Genomic DNA, 21,471 nt, shown 5'->3' with positions numbered 1-21,471 from the left:
CCGTTCCCCTGAATGGCTTCTTCAGAGAGGATGTGTTTTCTGTGTCATTGGTTTCTCACACTCCCCTGAAACATCTCTTTGCTAGCTTATCTTTTCCATGAGACTGTGAGCCAGTAGTTTCCAGAAGCTGCTGGTCTGGTGGAAGGGGAGAGAGACTCCGACCTTTCCAAATCTTTTCTTGGCTCACGTATGCAGTCTACATCAGGGACTACCCCCTAGGTGCTCCTTGATGCCAACTCCTGGGCTTTAGCTGACCACAGTCCCATCACCTAACCTAAAGCCAAGTGGTCCCAAGTGTCCACCCAGAAGCTGCAGTACAACAAAAGGCTCTTCACTTCCAAGCATCTGAACAGGAATAAGAACACTCATTTTTTTTTTTTAAATTGTGGTAAACTATACATAACATCAAACTTACCATCTTAACTATTTTTACATGTTTATTTCAGTAGCATTAGGCGCATTCATATGTATTGCGCAATCTCCAGAACTCTTTTCAACTCTAAGAACTGAAACTCTGTACCCATCATACAAGTCACCACTCCTCCTTCCCTGTAGCCCCCCAAACCACCATTCCAGTTTCTATCTCTATGGCTGGACTACTCTAGGCATCATATAAGTGGAATCATTTGGCATTTGTCCTTTTGTGTCTGGCTTAGTTCACATAGCACGATGTACCTCCAGATTCGTCCACGTCAGAGCATGGGTCAGGATTTCCTTCCTTCTTAAAGTAGAATAAGCAAAAGCTCACCTTTAAAAGATTAGTCCCCAGGCAGCCCAGGTGCCTCAGCAGTTTAGCGCCACTTTCAGCCCAGGGTCTGATCCTGGAGACCTGGGATCAAGTCCCATGTCAGGCTCCCTGCATGGAACCTGCTTCTCCCTCTGCCTATGTTTCTGCCTCTGTGTGTGTGTGTCTCTCTCTCATGAACAAATAAATAAAATCTTTAAAAAAATGAAAGATGAGTCCCCAAATTTCCTAAGAACTAAGGGCATAAGTAGGCCTTTCTCAGTTTTAACATGTGACAAAATTCAAGACAAACTCTCTTCATCTTTCCCCCCTAGCAATATCCATCTCCTCATCTAGACTCTATCTTCAGAATGTTCACCGGGTCTGCTCTTCCTCTGGTTCTTGGTTAGCGTGGTGTCAGGGAGAGGGAGCAGGCTTTACTTATGGCACCGCTGAATTTAAATCTTAGCTGCTTCTTCACTTTATTAGCTATACGTTTTGACCAAAGCTTCATCTATAAAATAGAAATATCAAACTTGTATATAACACTTGTAAAAATAAATTGAAAGATACAACATATCTAACACAAAGCTGAAAATTCAGTGCTCAAAATGATGATGATGATGATGATGATGATGATAATAATAATAATAATAATTATTATTATTATTAGAGTGATTCCTAGTATCCCAAATGATCCCTGGAAATCTCCCCAGGAGAAAACTAGAACCTCATTTTTGAGACACCAATTGATTTACTACGAAAAGTATGACAGGCAGGGCCTGGGACTCAGATGTCAAATACACCACTGCTTCCCTGCAACCTGGGCAAGCCATTGTCTTTCTCTGTTCCTTAGCCCTGCTACCCTGTGAAGTAGATCAAATGATGCCTCTAGGATCTTCCCCACAATGAGGCAAAGTCTTCAAAGGGCTCTGGAGCCTTTCACAGGGAAGTCATTGTTAAATACACACCTGTGGTTTCAGACAAATGCTAATAGTTTGGGAACAAATTCACTCGGTTGGTCACTGAATGCTTTGAGCCTTTGCCATATGCCAAGCCCCGACTCACCCCCATGCATGGCTGTGCACGTATGTGATCCAAAGGCTTTGACTTTCCTGCAGAACAATGGGGATCCTACGCAGACCAAGCTGATCCCCACTCAGAGAGGAGGAAGGGGAGAAAATTAGTATCTACGGAGGAATCCACTGTGTGCTACCAGGTTTTCTACATCCACAATGATACTTAATCCTTCTCATCTATGGACAAGTATGAAAAAATCACAGAGAAGATATGTGATCAGCCCATCATAAAGCTGAGATGAAAAACAGATTTGTCTCCCTCCAGAATCTATGAAGGGTCCATGCTTTCAAGCAGCCTTATTAGTAAGATCCTGTTCTAATTGTCCATCAGAAACCCATTCGGAGATGGATTCACACTGGTCCTGTCTAAATGGCCTGGCTCTTGGTCCTTTCTGTTTCCTTTATGGCTCAAGCTAATGAGTGATGTGCATAGCCCAACGTCTAATTGCTAATTAATTGTTTATTGGGTTTGCAGAGGGAAGGGAAGTGGCATTCATCAAATAGTTTCCAAGACCCCATCCCTGTTCCAAGAGCTTTAGGCCATGAATTAGCTCTCTTAATCCCCATAGGAACCCTGTAATGTGGGTATTACTACCCCACTGGACAGAGAGTCCAAAAGGTTAAGTAATTCTGGACATCCCAGGAGATGGATGAACCAGGAGGCCCAGCACCTCAGGAAACCACTGAAGGTGGAACCCTCAAACAGAGCCTCCTGTAGCCAAAAGAGTCAGGCCTCTCCACCACATCAGCCTCGGAGAGGCAGGGGAGAATAAAATGGATTGTGTGGTGGGTTCAAATTAGGAACATTTATCATCCTTGCCCCAACGGCCCCTCAGAATGGCTCAGGATTCTTTACACACCTCCTGAGCTATGTTCATCCTCCTTAGCCTCCCCTGTGAACACCGCACAATTATCCGGGAAGAGTCAGTAATAAGGTAAAAGCTGTACTGTGGAGGGCTCCGCCTTCCCAGCACCGTGCTAGATACTTTGCATCCATCATCTCCTCTCATTTTGGTAACAATTACATTGAGTCTATATTTCCATTTTGCACAATTTGTGCATTTCATTTGGTTTTTCCCAACAGACCAGAGCTTACAAGGTAAAGGGATCCTCCCGGGCTCACCTGCTGGGAAATGCAGAGCCAGGACTCAGGCCCTGCTCTGCCCATCCGAGCAAATCATCCCCACTGCCGCTGCAGAGATAATGCAGAGCTTCCCCCCTCTGACATTTCTGATGGATAAACTGAGTCCAGGAGCAGAGATTCGGGGCTAGACTCTAGCCCCACCTCCATCTGGTTTTCCTACTGGAGCCACAGAGAGGAGGCAAACTGCGAGAGATGCCTGATAAAAGCTAATGTTGAAAAATAAATGGAGTAATTTGTATAATTGCTCATCGCTCCTCCCATCCGCAATAGCACAGGGTTTTAAAGAATTCTACTCCTCCCTGAAATGATCCGATAACAAAATATCTGATTGTCACTGGCCCTCCCTCTCACGCTCTCTCTGCTGCAGAATGTTTTCTGTGTATCCCCGTCCTATGTCTTCGTAATTGTATTATTCACATAGCAACGCACGGGGATTGCAGGACTAGAGCCACCAGCGTCTGGGCCAAGGCGAAAACGTGACTGGCTCTCCAGGAGAACTCACCTGGTCCCCAGACCCTCCGTGTTGGGCGGGGTGGCACCCAGGGCTCCCCACCCACAGCCGCGCGTCCTGCACCATCTCCTGAGCCTGCCCTTTGCTGCTTGCTCCCCATCAGCCGGCCCGAGGAGCACAAGCAAGAAACGGAAGGGAAGGCACCAGGCCTCCTCTCCAGCAGGGTCTCTGGACTTCCTAGCTGCGAGACAAGGAACCTTTGACTCTATCTTCCGACTTCACCAGGGCCACGCCTTGCAAATGCAGGAGTCGTAGGTTCCCACCCGGCTTCTGCCGGGCTGCCCTGGCCCTGCTGTTTTGCCCCACCTCTGAGCTCCTTTTGGAGAAAAGGCAGATCCAAGAAACCCACTGCCAACTCCCAAGGCCCGAGGCAGGCTGTGGTTGAAGGAGCAGAGGGAGCTCAGCTGGGGAGCTGCTGACTGCCCAACCGGGAGGGGTGGGGGGCACCAGCTCTGGGGGACACCCGGACAAACTGAGGCCTTTTCCATCTCTCCATGGGGACACAAGTCTTGGGTCACCCCCACCCTGTCTGGCATGCCAGGGGGTGGTCAGTGGCATCTAGCCCAGGCTTCTGCCTGCCAAGTTCCTGGCCCAGGGTTCCTTGTGACACATCCCATCTCCAATGTAGGAACAGTATCTACAGATTCAATTTGCAATTGTCCTCAGAATACACAGCCTCCCCCAAATGATGTGTTCCACTAGCATGTTCTTCAGCAACTGTCAAGTTCTGTGCCAGGGCAGGGTCCCTAGGGTGCGTGAGTCCTGGCTGGGGCGACCCCTCCTTGCACCCTCCCCTTCCCCATCCGTCCCCCTTGGAAGCCACCATGAAGGCTTCTCTCAGGCCCACCCTGGGGCTGGGTAAACCACTTCTGCCCCTGCCCTGCCCTGGCCATCCTCCTCAGATGCACTGTGCGCATCCCCTGCCTGAGGAGATGGTCTGGAACACAGAAAACCATGCTCCCGGCCTCTTCTTGGCTGCCAAACTCATAAAAGGGCCAGCACCTGGCCCTGTTCTTGGAGGCTGCTCTCACTGCTCAGGCTGGGTCAGTCTCTTCTATGTCTCCCTAGTGCCAAGATAATAAAGGGGGAACTTTTTTTTTTTCTCTCCTCCTTCCAGAGTGTAGACCAATTAGCATTTTTTAAATTACCATTGGAGAAATACACCTAATTAGCCACTTTAAAGGAAAGCTTTTAAAAAAAAAAGTCATAAATTTCTAACTGGCCACAGCTTGGAGACACTTTTAAAGCTAATTGTGTGTTTCTGGTACTAACAGGGGAATTGGTAAAAGTTAGAAATGGATTTTATGACCTTGGTGGGAAGGGGAAGGAAATAGCTGGCTGACCTCCCCAGGCCAGGGAAGGGTTAATTTCTATTTACTGGAATCACTGGGCCACTGCTCACTCCTCTTCCTTCTCCCTCCCTCTATCCCACCTCAAGTCCTGGCTTGGTCAGGGGCACCTGCTTTTAAGTCGAATGGGAGGCAGGCAGCAAGCCGCCAGGCAGCCGGGCAGTCAGGCAATAATGCACGGAGGCAGAAAGGGAAGAGAACCAAAAGAGAGAAGGACAGGAGGGAAGGTAGAGAAGAAAGAAACACTGGAGGAAACTGAGAGCCAGAAGCCAAAGCCAAATTCCAGAAGCCTGCTTCTCATTTGTGCGTCCCATTAAACTCTGCATGGAAGGGACTGGCCAGGGACCCTGGGCTGTACTTGCTCTCAGCTTGTGCTCAACTAGAGACAGACAGGGCAGTCCTTTGGCTTCGTGCCCTGGCTCACCCTGCTCAGTGGGCCCAAACTCCCTGGTCCTAAAACAGAAATGTCAGAGAGTGCAGGCACAAGGTCTGCAGGGCCTCCTTTAGGACAAAAGCAGCATGCTGGGGTTTGTGGTTCCTACAGAAGGGGCCAGAAGGCATCCTCTGGAGGGAAATCTGTGTAAGAATGGGGGTGCTTAAAAGCAGGCCAAGGAGAAGACGTGCAGAGTCCCATGATCATCCTGAAGACCCCACCTGCCCGCAAGTCACCAGCCCTTCAATACCCCACAGTGACATATCAGAAATGCTACCAAGAGGAGTACCTGGGTGGCTCAGTCAGTTGAGTGTCTGACTCTTGGTTCTGGCTCAGGTCATGATTTCAGGGTCCTGGGATCAAGCCCAGGTTGGGCTCTTACTCAGTGTGGCATCTGCTTGAGATTCTTTCCCTCTCCCTCTGCCTTCTCCCTGCTTTAGTGCTCATGTGCAGGAAGGCATGTGCATGCTCTCTCTCACTTTCTCTCTCTCTCTCAAATATATAAATAAATCTTAAGAAAAAAAAGAAGAAGAGCTACCAAGAGGGTGAGCATGGGGCTTCCCACGACCATCAGGAGCACCATTGGGTGGCTGGATGGTGGGGCAGAAACTAAGGAAGAACAGGATGGTATTATTGTCTGGCCTTGGCCCACATCCCTATGTGAAGCACACATATGTGGCCAGGATCATGCTTGCCTGACCCTAGCTGTGGTCTCCTAATTGGTTGAGGGGGCAAGAAGCAGGTTTTATAAGTGGAAAAAGTAAGGCCCCAAAAAGGGAAGCTATTCATTCCAGGAAAGGACCAAATTTATATGTCTCACATAGTCCTTGAGACCATACTCTTTATTCACTAAGACTCTTGTTTCTCTATGTCACAGGAGATAATAGAGAATTCACACACAGTTTGGAAACATGTTCTGGAAAGCCTACAGCATGCATTCTGAGTGGGGGCCATAGCGTCCCCAGGAGCATGAAGATTGGAGGGCATACAAAAATCTTAGGAATTACAATGGTTTTTCGCCCTCTTAAGCTCAACCCTACCTGATACATTGTCATACCTCCTCATTTGGAAGAATTTAAATTTATTTTTCTCCTAGTTGGAGAAGGTAATAATGAAAAAGAGTTTGAGAAATGCTGGCCTGGGGCAATGGCCCCCAGGGTGACATTTCATGGCCACACGGGTCAGAGATGAAGAAACTCACGTTCATCCCCTCAACTGAACAAGAGACTGGGCATAGAAGCGGGCTCTGCCCCAAGGCAATGAGCCCTAGATGTCCCAATGAAGGCAATGACAAGCTTTAAAAGTGTAAGAGGTTCGGGCAGCCCAAGTGGCTCAGTGGTTTAATGCCGCCTTCAGCCCAGGGTCTGATCCTGGAGACCCGGGATCAAGTCTCACGTCGGGCTCTCTGCATGGAGCCTGCTTCTCCCTCTGCCTGAATCTCTGCCTCTCTCCCTGTCTCTCTCTCTATTTATTAAATAAATAAATAAATAAAATATTTGAAAAAAAATGTGTAAGAGATTCAGTCTTGGACATTGAGATAGTACCAGAGCAGGGCAACCCTGTAAGATGCTGACACCCTTTAAGATGCCAGGTCAGAGGAAAAGAGTTTCCAGAACACAACTATGTTAGGAACCTCTTTCTGCCCCTCAGCCTAGATCTTAAGCCCAGAAAGAAATGAGATATCCAATGGACATGCCCCAGGCAACCTGAGACAGGAACAAAGTTTAGGGCTGAGAGGACTTAGGGCCTTAAAAATGGCCAGTGGAGCTGGGTGCTCTGGGTGGAGGACTGAGGAAGAGCAAGGGACCTTTGGGTCCCCAACACTCCATGGGCACCCCTCCAACTCCCCCTTAGATCCCCACTCTGAACAGAGGCTGGGAAGGAGGAGAAAGAGAGAGAGAGAGAGAGAGATACTCAGCAGGACGGCTGCTGCCCCCCACCCCACCAGAAGTGACCCTGGGCTGAACCCTCCAAGCAAGCAATGCGGCTTCCGACCTGGCCAGTCTCAGCCTCAATGGGCAGCTCTGGGTCTGGTGGAAAGAGCTCTGAACCCCACATGCTGACTGCCAATGCCAGCTCCCAGATGGTGGGAACATCTGTGCAAACTTCCAAGTCAAGTCCTCGGAGAAGGGGTCTCTGTGTCCAGTGCCTTCTCTAGCATCTGCCACAGTTGGTGCTTCGCACCTTTGCAGAATCCAGTTCAGTCCTTTCTTAAAGGTTCTCAAAAGGGAGCGAGTCTCCCCTGTGTGAGAGGGATTCTGGGAATGGTAAAAAGGGTCATGACGATGGTGTGTCTGAGAGGGAATCTCATCAAGCATTAGGCACGGTGGGCGTCCCAGCCCCAACCCACCTCATCTTCCCTTTCTAAGACCCTCTGCACTTCTAAGAGAAGCAGACTCACATATTTTCTGCAGAGCAGGGAAAGAGCAATGGGGGTGGGGGGTGGGGGGTGGGGAGGGCATCATTGTCCTCACAGAAAGAAACAGAGGTCACAGCTAAGAAGACCCAAGGTGACAGCGATGGTCCCCAGAGCCCCACTGCCCCCAGTGCCCTACGTGCCCTGTCTTATGCCTGGTCCCTTTTCCAGAGTTCAGCTCAAGGAAGATGACACCTCTGCTGCTCTCCTGAGGACCTACTACCAGCAGCCTCATTTCACCCACTCGGGCCCAAATCAGTAGCAAGTCTCCCTCCACCAGTCCTCCCCAGATTTCTGGGGTGCTAGATGGCTCAAGAGTTGCATTTTTTATTCTGTCAAGAAAGCACAAACAATGCAATGCCAGGAGGGAAGGGCCCTGTTCCCTGTTGGCCACCACCAAAATCCCCAGGGAGCTCCACCAACGTCACCGAGGCAGCAGAAAAAGGGAAAACAGCCAGGCCTCTGGGCCTGAGAGCAGAAGGGAGATTCGTTATTCGTGAAGGATTAAACCAGAGGTTCCAACACCTCAATGAGTGCTTCTCCTTGCCACCCCCACCACCCAGACAAAAGGACCTGTGAGCGGTTGCCTCTCGGTCCCCACCTTGCACCTACCCTGCTCAGACGCAGCCTCCAGCAGTCAGCCTGGCTCTGGCCAGCCTCCAGGTCCTCACCTACCTCCCACTCCATTCCCTGTCTGCAATTGTTTCCAATCAGTTTAGGAAACAGCTCTGAGAACAATTAGAAAAGATAACGAGGAAGAATTACATAATTACAGTCCGTCTAGATCTCAGGCACTTCAAAAAAAGGCTGAGCTGAGTCCAAACAGGGATCAATGCAAGGAAAAAGACAGGGTTCCTGGTGAGCAGTGGGCTGCAAGGGCTGGCACCCTGCAGTGAGGGGTGCTCCTGTGTCCACTGGGCCAGGATCCTGATGGCTGCCCAGACCAAAGCCTTAGAGGACAAGTCTGCAAGGCCCAGCATCATCCTCATGCATCACAGACTGTTCTGCAGAACAGGTCAGGTAGACCAGAGAACCGTGCCCACCTATAGGGAAGATGGGGCCTTCCTTAGAGACCACACATCCCAAACTTATGGGTCTCACCTCAACTTTACAGAACTCAGATTCCAAACCCCTGCCCATGCTTTGTCCATCTGTAGGCTGCTTACCACCAGCCTTTGATCCCAGCAGCTGATTGGCCCTATGTACTGGAAGAAGTGAGAAGTCCTTTATTCTTGACCAAAAAGGATGGGTATAGGAACTTTGACCTCTACCACAAGACTCACAAACTTATCCTGTAGAGGGCCAGAGGGCAAATATTGAGGCCCATGGGCTATGTGCTCAGTGCTGCAACTACTCAGGGCTGCCGTTGCTGCATGCAAGCAGCCACAGACAAAATGTGAACAAATGGGCATGGCTGTGTGCCAGTAAAACTTTATTTATGGACAATGAAGTTTGAATTTCATATCATTTTCACATGCCATGAAATATTTTCTTTTTTTAAAATTTCCCCCCCCAACCATTTAAAAATATAAGAACCATTGTTTGCAGGCTGTACAAAAACAGGTGGTCCAAATCTGGCCTGCGGACTGGAGTTTGCCAACCCCTACTCTACATGCTGCTTGAAGACTTTATATTTCTCTGGTTGCTTCACACATGCAGCTTAGACATGACTCCATGGACTCAGCCAGGCATTATTTTTTTTCTTATTTTTTAAAGATTTTATTTATTTATTTGAGAGAGAGAGAGTGAGAGAGAACATAAGCAGGGGAAGAGGGGCAGAGGGAGAAGCAGACTCCTCGCTGAGCAGGGAGCCCGACTCAGGGCTCGATCCCAGGACCCTGGGATCATGACCTGAGTTGAAGGTAGATGCTTAACCAATGGAGCCCCCCAGGTGCCCCACGGCATTTAGTCTTAATGGTCAGTCTTTGCTGGGTGACACTGGCATGATAGGGCGGGCCACCACCAACTGTGTGAAGCCCTCAGGAAATCTCCCTACAAGGGCGATTTGACATCACTGTCAATTGTGAGCAACTGGGCAAGTAGAGCAGAGGTTTCCTTAGCTGAGGAAGTAATTCCCCTCTAGAAATGAATGGAAGAGGGATTGTGTCCTGATTCACCCCTCTCTAGCTAAGCCAGAGGGTCTCCTGGCATATAAAGCAACAGGGGACCAATCTCCTGGCTTTCTATGCCATACAACCTGGCTCAACACTGTCCTCCTACCACTTCTCATTTTCCCATCGGAGTACAAGCATCTACATTCATTTCAAACAAATGTATTGTGTCGCATGCCTCCTGTGGCACTGCGCCAGATGCCAGTTGGGCATGGATATCAGACACATACTGATACCAAGCATCCATTCAGTTAGTACCTTGAGGACTGGGCCCTATTATTCCTCCTTCGTCCCTAGCACCCAGCACTGCATGGGACACACAGGAGAGGCTCAGTAGATGTTGAATAAATGAATAAGTGACTGTATGTGAAAGATGGAAAATGGTTAGAGGCATAAGAAAGATCAAATCCTGTGGAAGTTGAGAGGAGGGAGAATTTGTGCCCAGTTAGAGAAATCAAGAAAGGCCCGGTGACGGTGGAAGCAGTTGAGCTGAGCCTGTCAAAATGGGTGGGGTTTGAGCATGTGCAATTGGAGAAGAGAGAGAGAGAGAGAGACATAGACAGAGAGAGAAAAAGAGAGAGGAGAGATGTTCCAGCCAGAAGGATAACCAGCAACGGCCTTAGGTGTGACGACGGCATCTCTAAGAATGCTGGTAGTTTAGCTGGCTGGTCCACGCGTGTGCCTTGAAGAATAACAATGAGTGTTAAGAGCCCAGCGTTGAACTCTATCTAGATATCTGGGGCCCAGAATGTAGACAAAGGAGTTTAAACTTGTGTAGGTGGTGGGAGGTGCTGAGTTTTCTGAACAGAGGTGATTGGGTGCCAATGAGATTAGGAAGATTAATAGGGCAGCGGAGTACATAAGGCCTGGAGTAAGCAAGGAGTCCATTTAAAGAGCACTGGGTGTTATTCTGTATGTTGGTAAATTGAACACCAATAAAAAATAAATTTATTATAAAAAAATAAAAAATAAAATAAATCTTAGTAGCATTAAAAAATAATAATAATAAAAATAAAAAAATAAAGAGACCCTGAACCAGAGCAGGAACAGGCAAGTGGAGCCGCTTGGCTGATGGGAGCAGAAGAGGGGCCTGGGATGATCTGCAAAGGTTAGTGCCCAGGGCTGTAGAGTCCAGCTCCAGCCCTTACTGGAAATGGTCCATCCTCCCTGGGAGCAAGTTTCCTCACCTATAAAATGGAGTCAATTTTACAACCGCCCCGTTGTGAAATCAGGTGAGGTTATTCGTGTGAAGTGCTTATGCACACTTCATAAACATTAGCTACTATGGTGATTCTTATACCAGAATAACTTTACTATATTCGGTAAATTCATAATTAGTTAAACTGCTCTTTGAGTGCTGTGATAAATACTATGCATTTCTATATAACCAGCAGTCAAATCATGTCCCTTGGGCAGAAGTCACATTAGAGCCAAAGCAGCTTCTTCTCAGGAGAGGGGAGTGCATTTTTACGATCCCCACTAGCTCCCTTCCTCACCCTCCCAACCCACCCCCCGGGGAGTGGGGGGGCCTCGCCACATCCTCAGGAGCTGACATACACTCCCCCAGTCACTTCCCAGAGTCAGCTAGTGGCTGCCAGCAACAAGAAATGTATAGCCCCACATGGGATCTTTGTCAAGGAAGTCAGTGTGCTCACAGAATACTCACAGCCCCCAACCCTGCCGGAGCGAGGGAGGAAGTCCTGACCTAGGGGTCAGATGCTTTCTTTCTTAGAACACAAGGGCATCACAGAGGGATTGGAGGCAAAGTCTCCGATCAGTGGGCAAGGACAGGGGCTCTCTAATACTCCCAGGCTCTCCTGGGAGCCCTCATGCTCAAGCTCAGCCATCAGACACTTGCTAATCCTCTGGCCGGCTGGGGAAATGATTAGCATCAAGGCCTGAGGAGCACGGCCTTTGGATGCAGGCACCATGAGTTCCAAACCTGATGTTGCCACTCCTTGGCCCTGTGACTCTGTGAGCAGGGACAGCAGTTAAACGAGGCTACAGGAGATGTCGTGTGTGCGGCACACACTGCAGCCCAGCGCCTGGCACTTCTGGCATCAAGGCAGAGGGATCTGGAATGCAGTGATGTGATAGTTTTGCTCACCATCCAAGATGAGGTTGGGGCTTCTCCTCTTAACCAACACCTTCCTTGGACCTGGGAGGGAGAAGCGGCTTTACCCGAGCCCAGAGCATCCCCAGAGGGCCTCGGCGAGGGGCACTGCTCACCCACTCTTCAGTGGCCCCCAATCTCCTTTGTGGGTCCTGCGCTTCTCCTCTCTCCCCTGGGCCAGCGGCTGCCTGCCCCCCCCCCCCCACTGCCAACCAGCTGGGTCTCCCCTCTCTGCCTCAAAAGGGGAAAGCTCTCTGTAGGAAGACTCACCTGCCCCCTTCTTTGGGCATTCCCAAAGAAGCCCTTAGTCAGCCCATTTTGTAAATCCCTTTGAGTCCCATTTTACACCTGACCACATCTCCCAAGAGCAGGGATGCCAGACAGAGGGAGCAGAAGTGGAGATTTTAAAAAGAAGAAGAAAGGTGTTCCTGTTTCCAGGGAGCCTCTCTACACAACACGGCGCCGCCCCTTTACTCCTGCATTTCCATCTGGTTGCTACTGGCAACGAAGCAATCATATTTTTCTAGTCCCAGATATAATCATCATAATCAATATAGGGTATTTATCCCACTTCTTGGTTTCAAGGAACTCGAGGCTTTTTCACGTCTATTATCCTTTCTTCACAAACACAGGGTGGGGGGGACAGGAGGAACAAGTGTGTGTGCGGGGGCTCTGGTGGGAAAGCCAGAGAGTGGGAGAGCCACTGCCTCTATTTAACAGATGGGGAAACTGAGGGAGAGAGTATAAAAGGGAGTCATGAAGGACCGCTCATGGGAAGAGAGTCTGGCTAATAGGGGTCAGCAGGGGAAATGTGTGTTTTTACAAATACCCTCCCAATTTCTTCTCCCTGAGAGGTGGGCTCATTTCACTTCTACAGATGAAGCCCAACATATCGAGTGATTTGTCCAAAGTCACACGCCTAGAAATGGCATTGCTGAAACTCAGATGCTTTTGAGTCCTGCTTTCCATGGTTTTGTCCCATGGAACCTCTGCAAAGGACTCTAAGGCACCATGGGAGTTAGCCTGCCTCTTCCATGCGTTGGTATCACGCCAGTCAGTGCTGACCATTCGACTGCACGCTCTTACATAATTCTTCTCTGGAATTGTGGTTGACGCTGGTACCGAGGGGGCAACAGGAATGAAAATAATAAGATGAAAGCATCTGGTTGGCTTGGCAAACTTAGAAGTTTTATTTAATTTCCAAATTGCTATGGATGTGCCCTCACCAGAGTAAAAAATTTGAGGGGGAAAAATCAATCTTTTTGACTGTGAAATTGATCATTCATCACTCTGACAACTCTGTGATGTTACCTGTTACTACAGCAAGTGGCTTGATGTCACCCCTTTACTGTAGCAACCAAAGTGATGCTAGATACATGCCTTTGGGCTCCCTGGAGTAGATGAGGCCCATCCTAAACACCTTCCAGCCTCAACACCAGCAAAGGCTTTGGTGCCCACTTGGCTAGTTGGTGTGAAATATGGGTGGCCAGAGGTAAAGGACAAAGGAAATACACCTGAAAGAGGAAACACGTGGCCAGGGGCAGAACCGTTCTAAATAGGATGTTTTTCTGAGTTTCATGCTTAGCATTCGTTTCCCTTTGGAGACAGCACAAACACCACCGCAACAAGAGAATGGTTGGCTCGCCTCTGAAGCTTCCTCTCTGTTCTGGGAACTTGGAACAGAGAACAGGCTGCCCATCTTGCTTCCTTAGAGTGAGGCATTTTACTGCTTGGAAGGAGGGGCCCCCAGACAGAGGTGCCCACCTGGGGTACCCCAGACCTCCTGCAAAGGAGACAAAAGGAGTCAGGTGGCCCCTTGCCTTCCTAATATCCCATCTTGTACTCCCCATATTCTAGAAAGAACCACCATCTTGGGAAGTTGCCTCCACATCCTCACTATAGTCAGTTGAATAGGCAGAGAAGGAAAATGAGAAATAAAGTGCCCAACATGCTAGAAACCAGGCTAAGGACACACAGAAGGAAAAGTCGAAGACCCAGAGCCCTAGAGATGATGACCAGTATCACCCAATGGATGAAGGCTTATCCATCACCTCCTAGTGCAACTACTTTGTTGCTCTAACCTGGACCTTTAGCCGGAACTGGTCAGTCCACCACCAAACAGCCTTACCTGACACCAGGGACACCGGCCACCTTTGGTCTTCCTTCCCTTTCTGTTCTTATGTCTCCTCGCTCCTGCCATTTTGCTTTTGTCTCCTATTCCCCATCCCCAGATCCCTCATTGGCATCTGGTTTGACACTTATAGCATCAGCTCTCAGGGCTCCCTTTTGGCCACAGTTCGCACTCAACTCCCAGTTCCGTGGCTTTCTGGCCACTTAGGGTGCCTGCCTTGCTCGTCCCTGGGACCCAGCCCACATTAGCCAGCCAGGCTGGCATCTCTGCCACACCTGTGCCAGCTTCCCACAGTGGGAGGCAAAGAGGGAGGACGGGGCCTGCAGTCACTTTGCTGTCTATCTCCAGAAATATAAAAAAACTGAGAAGTTCAGTTTCTCTTCAATGTGAGTGAGTTTGGGGCTCTTCTTAGTCCTGCTGTTCCAACTCTGTCCTGCAATAGGTTCGCAGCAGCAAGGCTCGCTCCCATCCAAGCAGTTTGCCACCCATCAACTCCTTTAGCCTCCCAATATCCTTGAGACAGGTGCAGTCAGATCAAGGGACATGATCCCCACTTTCTTGCATCCAGGGACACTGAGGCACACGACCATGAGTGACGCTATGCTGAACTAGAGTGGCAGGCCATGCCGGGCTCTGGCCACCTTCAGCTCCGTGAGCATGACCCCGACTAGTGCAGGTGTGGGGCCGTTAGAGAAGGAGGCTCCCATGCAGAGGGACACTTGAGCACACCTGCATTTCTGGTCCTGCAGGTGGCCACGACCTAGGTCTGGCTTGGATTTTTCGCCCCCGCAGAGACACCAGGTCCATCGCTCCTCCCAGCTGCTCTGCTCTGGGGCCACCCCTGGGAAGCAGGCAGAGCTGAGGTCCAGCTCCCCGGCCTTTCTCAGGACCTGTCTACACTCCTGACATCTGGACATGCCGGCCCGCATCTCCGGGATTCCCACAGGAAGTGCGTGCCCTGCCTCGGCCTTCCTGGCCACGCAGGGCCACATCCTCATCTAGAAAGGCAGCCGCGTGGCGGGGCCTGGCCGAGATCCACGCTCCTCAGCCTCGCTTGTGGCCCTATAAACTCCTGCCAAACATGTAGCTGTGGCCTCGGGGGACAAACAAGGAAGGAAGGCAAATAAGCAAGGTGGGGAGAGGGAGAGATTCTGAAATCTGGACAACATCAAGAGCCCGTTTCCATGACGACCGCTCCTTATTACAGTTGCTCAAACTGCAGCCTGTTCTAATCAGCGCGGGCTCTGGAGCCTTCGGTCCCAGTCCGTGAACGCCCCCACCCGTCCGGGCAGGAGGACCCCTACCACCCTCCGATGGCCCTGCTCTCCCAGAAAGGGTGAGGTCTGTTGGGGAAAGGAGGATGGGAAATGGAAGGAGACCCAGTCAGGGGTCCAGCTGACAGAAGTGTGGGAATTGTGTGTGTGTGGGGGGGGGGGGTGTGCGTATCAGAGGATGATTGTCTTTGCACGGGGAAGCCTCTGGGCACATGGGTGACATGTTGCAGCCACCAGCCATCACGCCAGTGGCTATTCCTGGTCCCATCACCTGAGCCTCTCCACATCTCTCTTCCTCCTTTCTGACACCTGGGAATACTCTCTTCTCTCTCATCACTTGTGAAGCTCGAGGCCAAAGGCCAAAGGTAACCCCCATAAGGCAAAGGAAAGGGCCAGCGCCCCGCAGAAAGCAGCTTCCAACCATTGCTCAGTGAGTTGGGATGGAGAGAAGCATCACACTAACGTTCTCCAGCATTCCGCCGCAGTCGGGGCCGGGGGGGGGGGGGGGGGGGGGGCGGTTATGGCTGGGGGCTGCCTACGCAGACTCCAGACTCCTCCAGTTCCCAGAAAATGACTGGTGACTTACAGGTTTTTCTCCGACCTACACATGGGGCCTCAGAGGCAAACGGCTTGTCAACGTCACCCACTGGGTCTGGTATGGGCTTGGAGACGCCATCCCCAGAAAACTGAACTCCCCTCTGCTCACTCTGCTGCCCTCTCCCTCCCCCTATGCCCATCTGGCAATCACCCAAACACACTGCAAATCAGATGACATATGACACGCCACACTCCGTCCTGCTCTGAAGGGAGTCCGTCTAGGGGGACAAGGGATCTGGTTTATATTTTAAGCAGCTAGAGTCAAAAATGGGGGGCTGATGAGGTAAGGCCATGGCAGTGAGCACCGTGCAGCTGTCGGGGATAATTACTTGGCCTAGCCATCCTGGAGCCGGGGAAGCGGGGCACGGGGGAAGGCTTGCCCCACAGATTATGAGTGTGGGGACAGAGCCAGCCTGCTTCAGGAAGCCCAGCTCTCCACCTGCACCCTAGCTGTAAGTGTCACGGCTGCCGTTGGAGACCCAAGCAAAGGAGCCAGCAGGGTGGAAGAGCCCACTCACACAGGACCATCGTTCCCCCAGCCCTTGGGGAGTCTCAGAGAAAACTCAATTCAACTCCCCACCTAAGTCGCTACACAGAGAAATCAAGGTCCTGATGCCAGAGGTCCTGATGCCAGACTGCCCAGGAGACATGGGGAGACCAAAAATCAGCACAGGACAGCCATCCATGAAAAGGAATGAACAGGAGACAGGGGTGGGGGCGCTGTGTGCCACAAGCTAGGAATGATCAACCAATATCCCCGTCCCCTCTGGCCAGCTGGGATATGGTTCCAGGGGTGGTTTCACAGCTGCCATACTCCACAGACAGAGGGTTGAGCATACTTGGACTGTTGGCCATTCAGATGCCACCACTGCAGGAGCCGACTGGAGCCATTGGCTTGGATTTTACTGGGCCTGCTGGCTGCAGTGCCCCTTGAATGCTCCGTCTTATGCAAGCATTGCTTGTTCAAGGATGATGCCCATTGAGACCTTGGATCCAACATCATTAATGTGGAAGGGCATTCCTTCCAGATTCCTTCTTTCTGCTTCCCTGAGTCCTCAGATGAAAAAAGCTACTAGCTGTCCCTTTGTAAAAGAGAATCCAGCTTAGGTGACCCACCAACTAGCACTGTGTGTCTGTTTTGGGGTCTTTTGGGGGGACTTGTTTGGTTTTTTGGGGGGGTAATCTGTATGCCCAACTTGGGGCTTGAACTCCCAACCCTGAGATCAAGAATCTCATGCTCTACCGACTGAGCCAGCCAGGCGCCCCTCTTATATGTCTGTTTTGCTTTTCAAGAGGCTCTCCAGAAGCATAAAGGTCAGGATATGGAACATAAAAAGTCAAATCCTGAAAAATACAGATCTTTGCTGACAGCCAGAAAGAGTAGCTCACTGCCTCCCCTCTTCATGGTCCTGAGCTCAAATCATTAAAAGGCTTGATGAAGCCAATTTCTGAGGCACAGATATCTAACAGGGAAGGATGTGGTCATAGCGCATGCAGAGGCATGTGCTTGCACACGCACACCTTCTCACAAAGGAAACTGCAGTCACTGGTGGCGTGTGGGTGTACATGTGAAAGTTGAGGTTCCTGCATCTGCAATAGCACAGAACGGGAAGAGAGCGGCTTCTGAGTGAAAACAAAAAACCCTGTTGGATCTGTACCTCCACACCGAGCGATCCTTAGCCCACCATGCCCTGATCCATCTCTTCACACTCCTCTTGTTCTCATCTTACTCAATGCAAAGCAGACAGAGCTCTCCCTCCCCGGGCTGGCCCACGCCACTAAGTACACACAACCTGAAAATACAGAAAACTCCAGAGGCTGCAGCCAGGGGGATGCACACCAGCACAGTCACTCTTACCGCCCTGCACAGTGTCCAGGTGAGTGGAGACAGCAGCCGATCACATCAGGTGGAAGCCTCCATCCCCAGACACAGGGAGGTGAAAAAGGTGAAGGGGGGGTGGGGGGTGGTAAGGAGTCCAAAGTGGAATGCGCAAGAGTGGAGACAAAGCCAAGGGTTCAGCGAGGGGAAGACTGGGGGGCAAGACAAAAGTTGGTGGCAGTAGCCACATTGAGTGTGGCCACTGTTGTAGGAGCATGATGCCTGCCTCCTGAAAAGGTGTCCTTCTTGACCTGGGGCCCTCTGTGGGAGAAGCCACGGCTCTGATGCACTCTATAGGAAAGCTTCTGCACGATCCACAAACATGTAGGCCCACACCATGCCAAAAGAACACCCCAGTAACTTGAGAGTAAAAGTGGTAAAGGCCACAGACTCTGGTTAAATCGTGACCACTTGGAGCTTTAATTTTCTCATCTGGGAGATGTAGGCAGTAAAGCAACTCTTTCTGAGCAAGTCGTTTTTATGATACAAACCACAGATAAAGCACTGGGCACAGCGTCTAGCATGGACTAGGTGCTCAATAAACATCCATTTTTATTATTTTCCAGAACCCCCATCAAAGGTTTAAAATGAGGCAACAAAATTAGGGGAGTATCAGATACATAATATTATTTGCAACTCAGCTGCGATTTGCTTATCCAGGCAAACATGCAAATCGGCACTTCACAACCACCCGATGAACGTTCGCCTAGAATGGTAACTGTAGCCTGAGAATCTCAACATCAGTCCAACATATATTTCAAAGTGACATATGGTATAATGGCAAAACAAAGACTCTGATGTCACACCATGGCAGTGACCATAACTGCCACTTGCCGACCATCAGCCTGGCTTCGCCCAATGCCCAGCATCGACTCACAACCTGAGAGGTGATTTAAAGTAAAAAACAATTCTGTATAGCTTTAGATGTGCTGAATATTGACAATTCTATTCTCGGTTTAATGGGTTTTTTTTTCAATCTTCCTTACAACTGATTGTCAGCATATCAAAACTAAAGCTTTGTTCCAAATCAGCTGGCCACCACTGGACAGCAAGTCGTTGAAAGGCTTTTACAGGATGGTGTCTAAGGTTTAACGTGCCATGACTCCGTGAGACACGTGGACATATTAATTCTTCAACTGGCGTTGAGATGAACTGGCATGTCCGTTTTAAACCCTTGATCCCAGGCAGCAAGCTCTATAACCTGCAATTATTACCACGTATAACACGCTTTACTATCAGCAAGGATGTTAACCGTCTCTGGTTCATTCAGCAGCCCTGGTATCATTCAAGAACTGCAGTTCCTGTTTTATCTTTGGCCCCGGAGGGAATTGAAAAGCATAAAAGAGTCTCCGCCAGATCCAGCCGCCCTGACACTCGTAGCTCAGCTGGCAGGTGCCGGGGCTTCAGACACGTGGCCTGCAGATGCGGGCCCACCGCGCTCGGCCTCAGCGATCGTGAAGGCCGGCCCCTTGGAAAGAAGTCATCGCTGGAAGCCTCGGAGGAGCCTCCAGACTGTCTACAGACAAGCCTCTCAGGGTGTGTGACCATCCATGCTTTAGAACACATGAATAAGTATGTATTTGGTTACCCAAATAGCACACACTTGCACACACACATACACACGCATGCATATGCATCAATCTTGCATATGCATATATTCAATGCACAACTACACTCCTTATTCACCTCAGGTGACACGTTGGGTAGAGATGTTTGTGGGGGAGAGCGGGGACGTTTTCTGCTCAAGCAGCTTCCGGAACCCAAACATGTGCAAACCACCGGCTCAAGGGGCAAGCTCTGGACTCACAGGCGCATGCAAACGGTGATCAACCAAAGTTTGTGGCAGTGAGTCTTTCGCTCTCTCTTTCCCTTCCCTGAAGCCTATGGTATTTTCTCCCCCTAAACATTAAAGCAAATGTTTTAATGCACGTGCCTTTTTACCTGTGGTCCTCCAGGCCCTACCAATTGGGAGATTACCAGGGTGAGAATCGTCTGGTTCTTTGCCCCAGAAAATGTCCTAAAGCTGAATGAGCAGTGTAGTGTTTTCTGAAGCTTTATGGGATTAGGATAACATGCTTCTGGCCAGCTAATTGGAAAACCTTATTCTATGAGTGTGTGTGTGTGTGCGTGTACGTGTGTGCATGCATGGGCATGGGTCTGTGTTGGGTTGTGCATTGCTGCCATAGAACACACTTTTAACTCGATAGGGATCAGTTACATTGCCCCACAATGAGGCAACCATAAAAGTTCTGAGCTTCAGTCTGCAGGAAAATGCCAGGATCCCCGTGTTTAAAAAGGGAGGCTTGGTTTACCTTCCCCACTATCTTGCACAGACATGTGTTGCACAGACAAACACCTGGAGGGCAATTCACAATTCTTTGAGGTTGCTGCCTCTCACGTGCAGCTGTCAAATCACACCAGATCAACACGACACAGCAAATAACACGATGACACGCAACCGGCCACTTTTGAAAGTGCATCTTCCCACCCTGAGCCCTGCCTGCCTTCCCAGCGTGCGCGGCTGTCTTCAAACTAACCATCCTGAAACTGCTTAAAAGAGCCTGACACGTAATTTATTCTGTGGTAGAGGACAGCAATTTCAGTGTCTGGAGGCAAGATACCCAACTGCATCAGAAAATCCATCCACTCATGGAAACAGGCTTAATATGATAACAATTCCAAGGGTGTGTGGTCGTAATTCTTTCTGCTCCTTCCTCCCTTTCCCTAAAGCTGCTAGCAAATGTTTTTACACAGTTTCCTTTTTTAAAGGCCCTCCAATGAACCTCCATAGAATAAATCAAATATATCACCATGAAGGGTGATTATCAGGCACTTGTTTGTGGAAAGAGCCAAGTGTACAGGGGTCAGGGCCTCACCGCTGCTGTGGGATTTTTGCCTGCAAGTAGAATGTTTTTTAAATTGTATCTGACTGTCTTTGTAGCAGTCCTGCTGGGCTCTACAGGGTTTCACTGGGCACCTGGTAGAGAAGGGAATGAGGCACAGAGAAGATTGATGGGCAGGGTGACACTTACTTTCAGATGCAGCATCCGGATGGCTTTATGCTGATTTCTCCAAAATATTCTGACAGCTGTTCTCACATTTTATTTCCTAAAAATCCATGTAAGGGAAAGAGGGTGAGCATCCCACTATTATTTCTATTTTACATATGGAAAAATCTAAGGCTTGGAGTACTGAAGACTCGCCTTCTTGGATCCTATCGCAGGAGGTGGATGCAGGGTTCTTTCCAGGGTGAACCCCAACATCATGGCCTGTCTACAGTCCATCAGGGTTGACTTTCCATCAGAGATGGAGCTAAGAACCTATGTCTCACAGCTTAGTCACAGAAAATTCCCTCCCCACCTTCCCCAGCTTGCTTCTGCCCCGTGAGACGGCATCTCACCTGCCTTGCACAAAATGCAAATTCCAAAAGTGATTTCTAAACATGGCTTTGTCACTGGGCTTCCTGTGTGATCCTAGACAAGATGCTGCCCTTTACACCATTTTAGAAGACTGACCAAAAGTGGGGCTGGGAGCTCCTCAGGCCACGGTTAATTCTTTCTGGGTTCGCGGTGCCCAGCACGTTGCCAGGTCTAGCGAGCATCCTCCCTACGTGCTCGGCTGAACTCAACCGAGAAGAACAACAGAGTCTCTTACCTCCCGCTGACAGCCCCCAGCGAGGAACACACGAGGAACACACGCCCGGAAGCACC

At 49.9% G+C, this 21,471-nt stretch overlaps 1 protein-coding gene across 6 annotated transcripts in view; it reads right to left on the bottom strand.

The window, feature by feature from the left end:
- PLXNA4 (plexin A4) overlaps nucleotides 1–21,471 on the bottom strand; it is a 427,913-nt gene that overhangs the window by 279,274 nt on the left and 127,168 nt on the right. The window contains exon 4 of one of the 6 annotated variants that reach the window (XM_038556481.1): nucleotides 20,755–20,869. The exons of the other annotated variants lie outside the window; for them this stretch is intronic. Coding sequence (XP_038412409.1) covers nucleotides 20,819–20,869 — 51 coding nt within the window. The 3' untranslated portion in view covers nucleotides 20,755–20,818. Of the gene's footprint in view, nucleotides 1–20,754; nucleotides 20,870–21,471 lie in introns of those variants that run through there. 6 annotated transcript variants of the gene reach the window in all.

This window comes from Canis lupus, chromosome 14, assembly GCF_011100685.1.
Source record: "Canis lupus familiaris isolate Mischka breed German Shepherd chromosome 14, alternate assembly UU_Cfam_GSD_1.0, whole genome shotgun sequence".
Lineage (NCBI taxonomy): Eukaryota > Metazoa > Chordata > Mammalia > Carnivora > Canidae > Canis > Canis lupus.
Note: the sequence above shows the minus strand (reverse complement) of the source record. Positions and strands in the feature narration are given on the sequence as shown.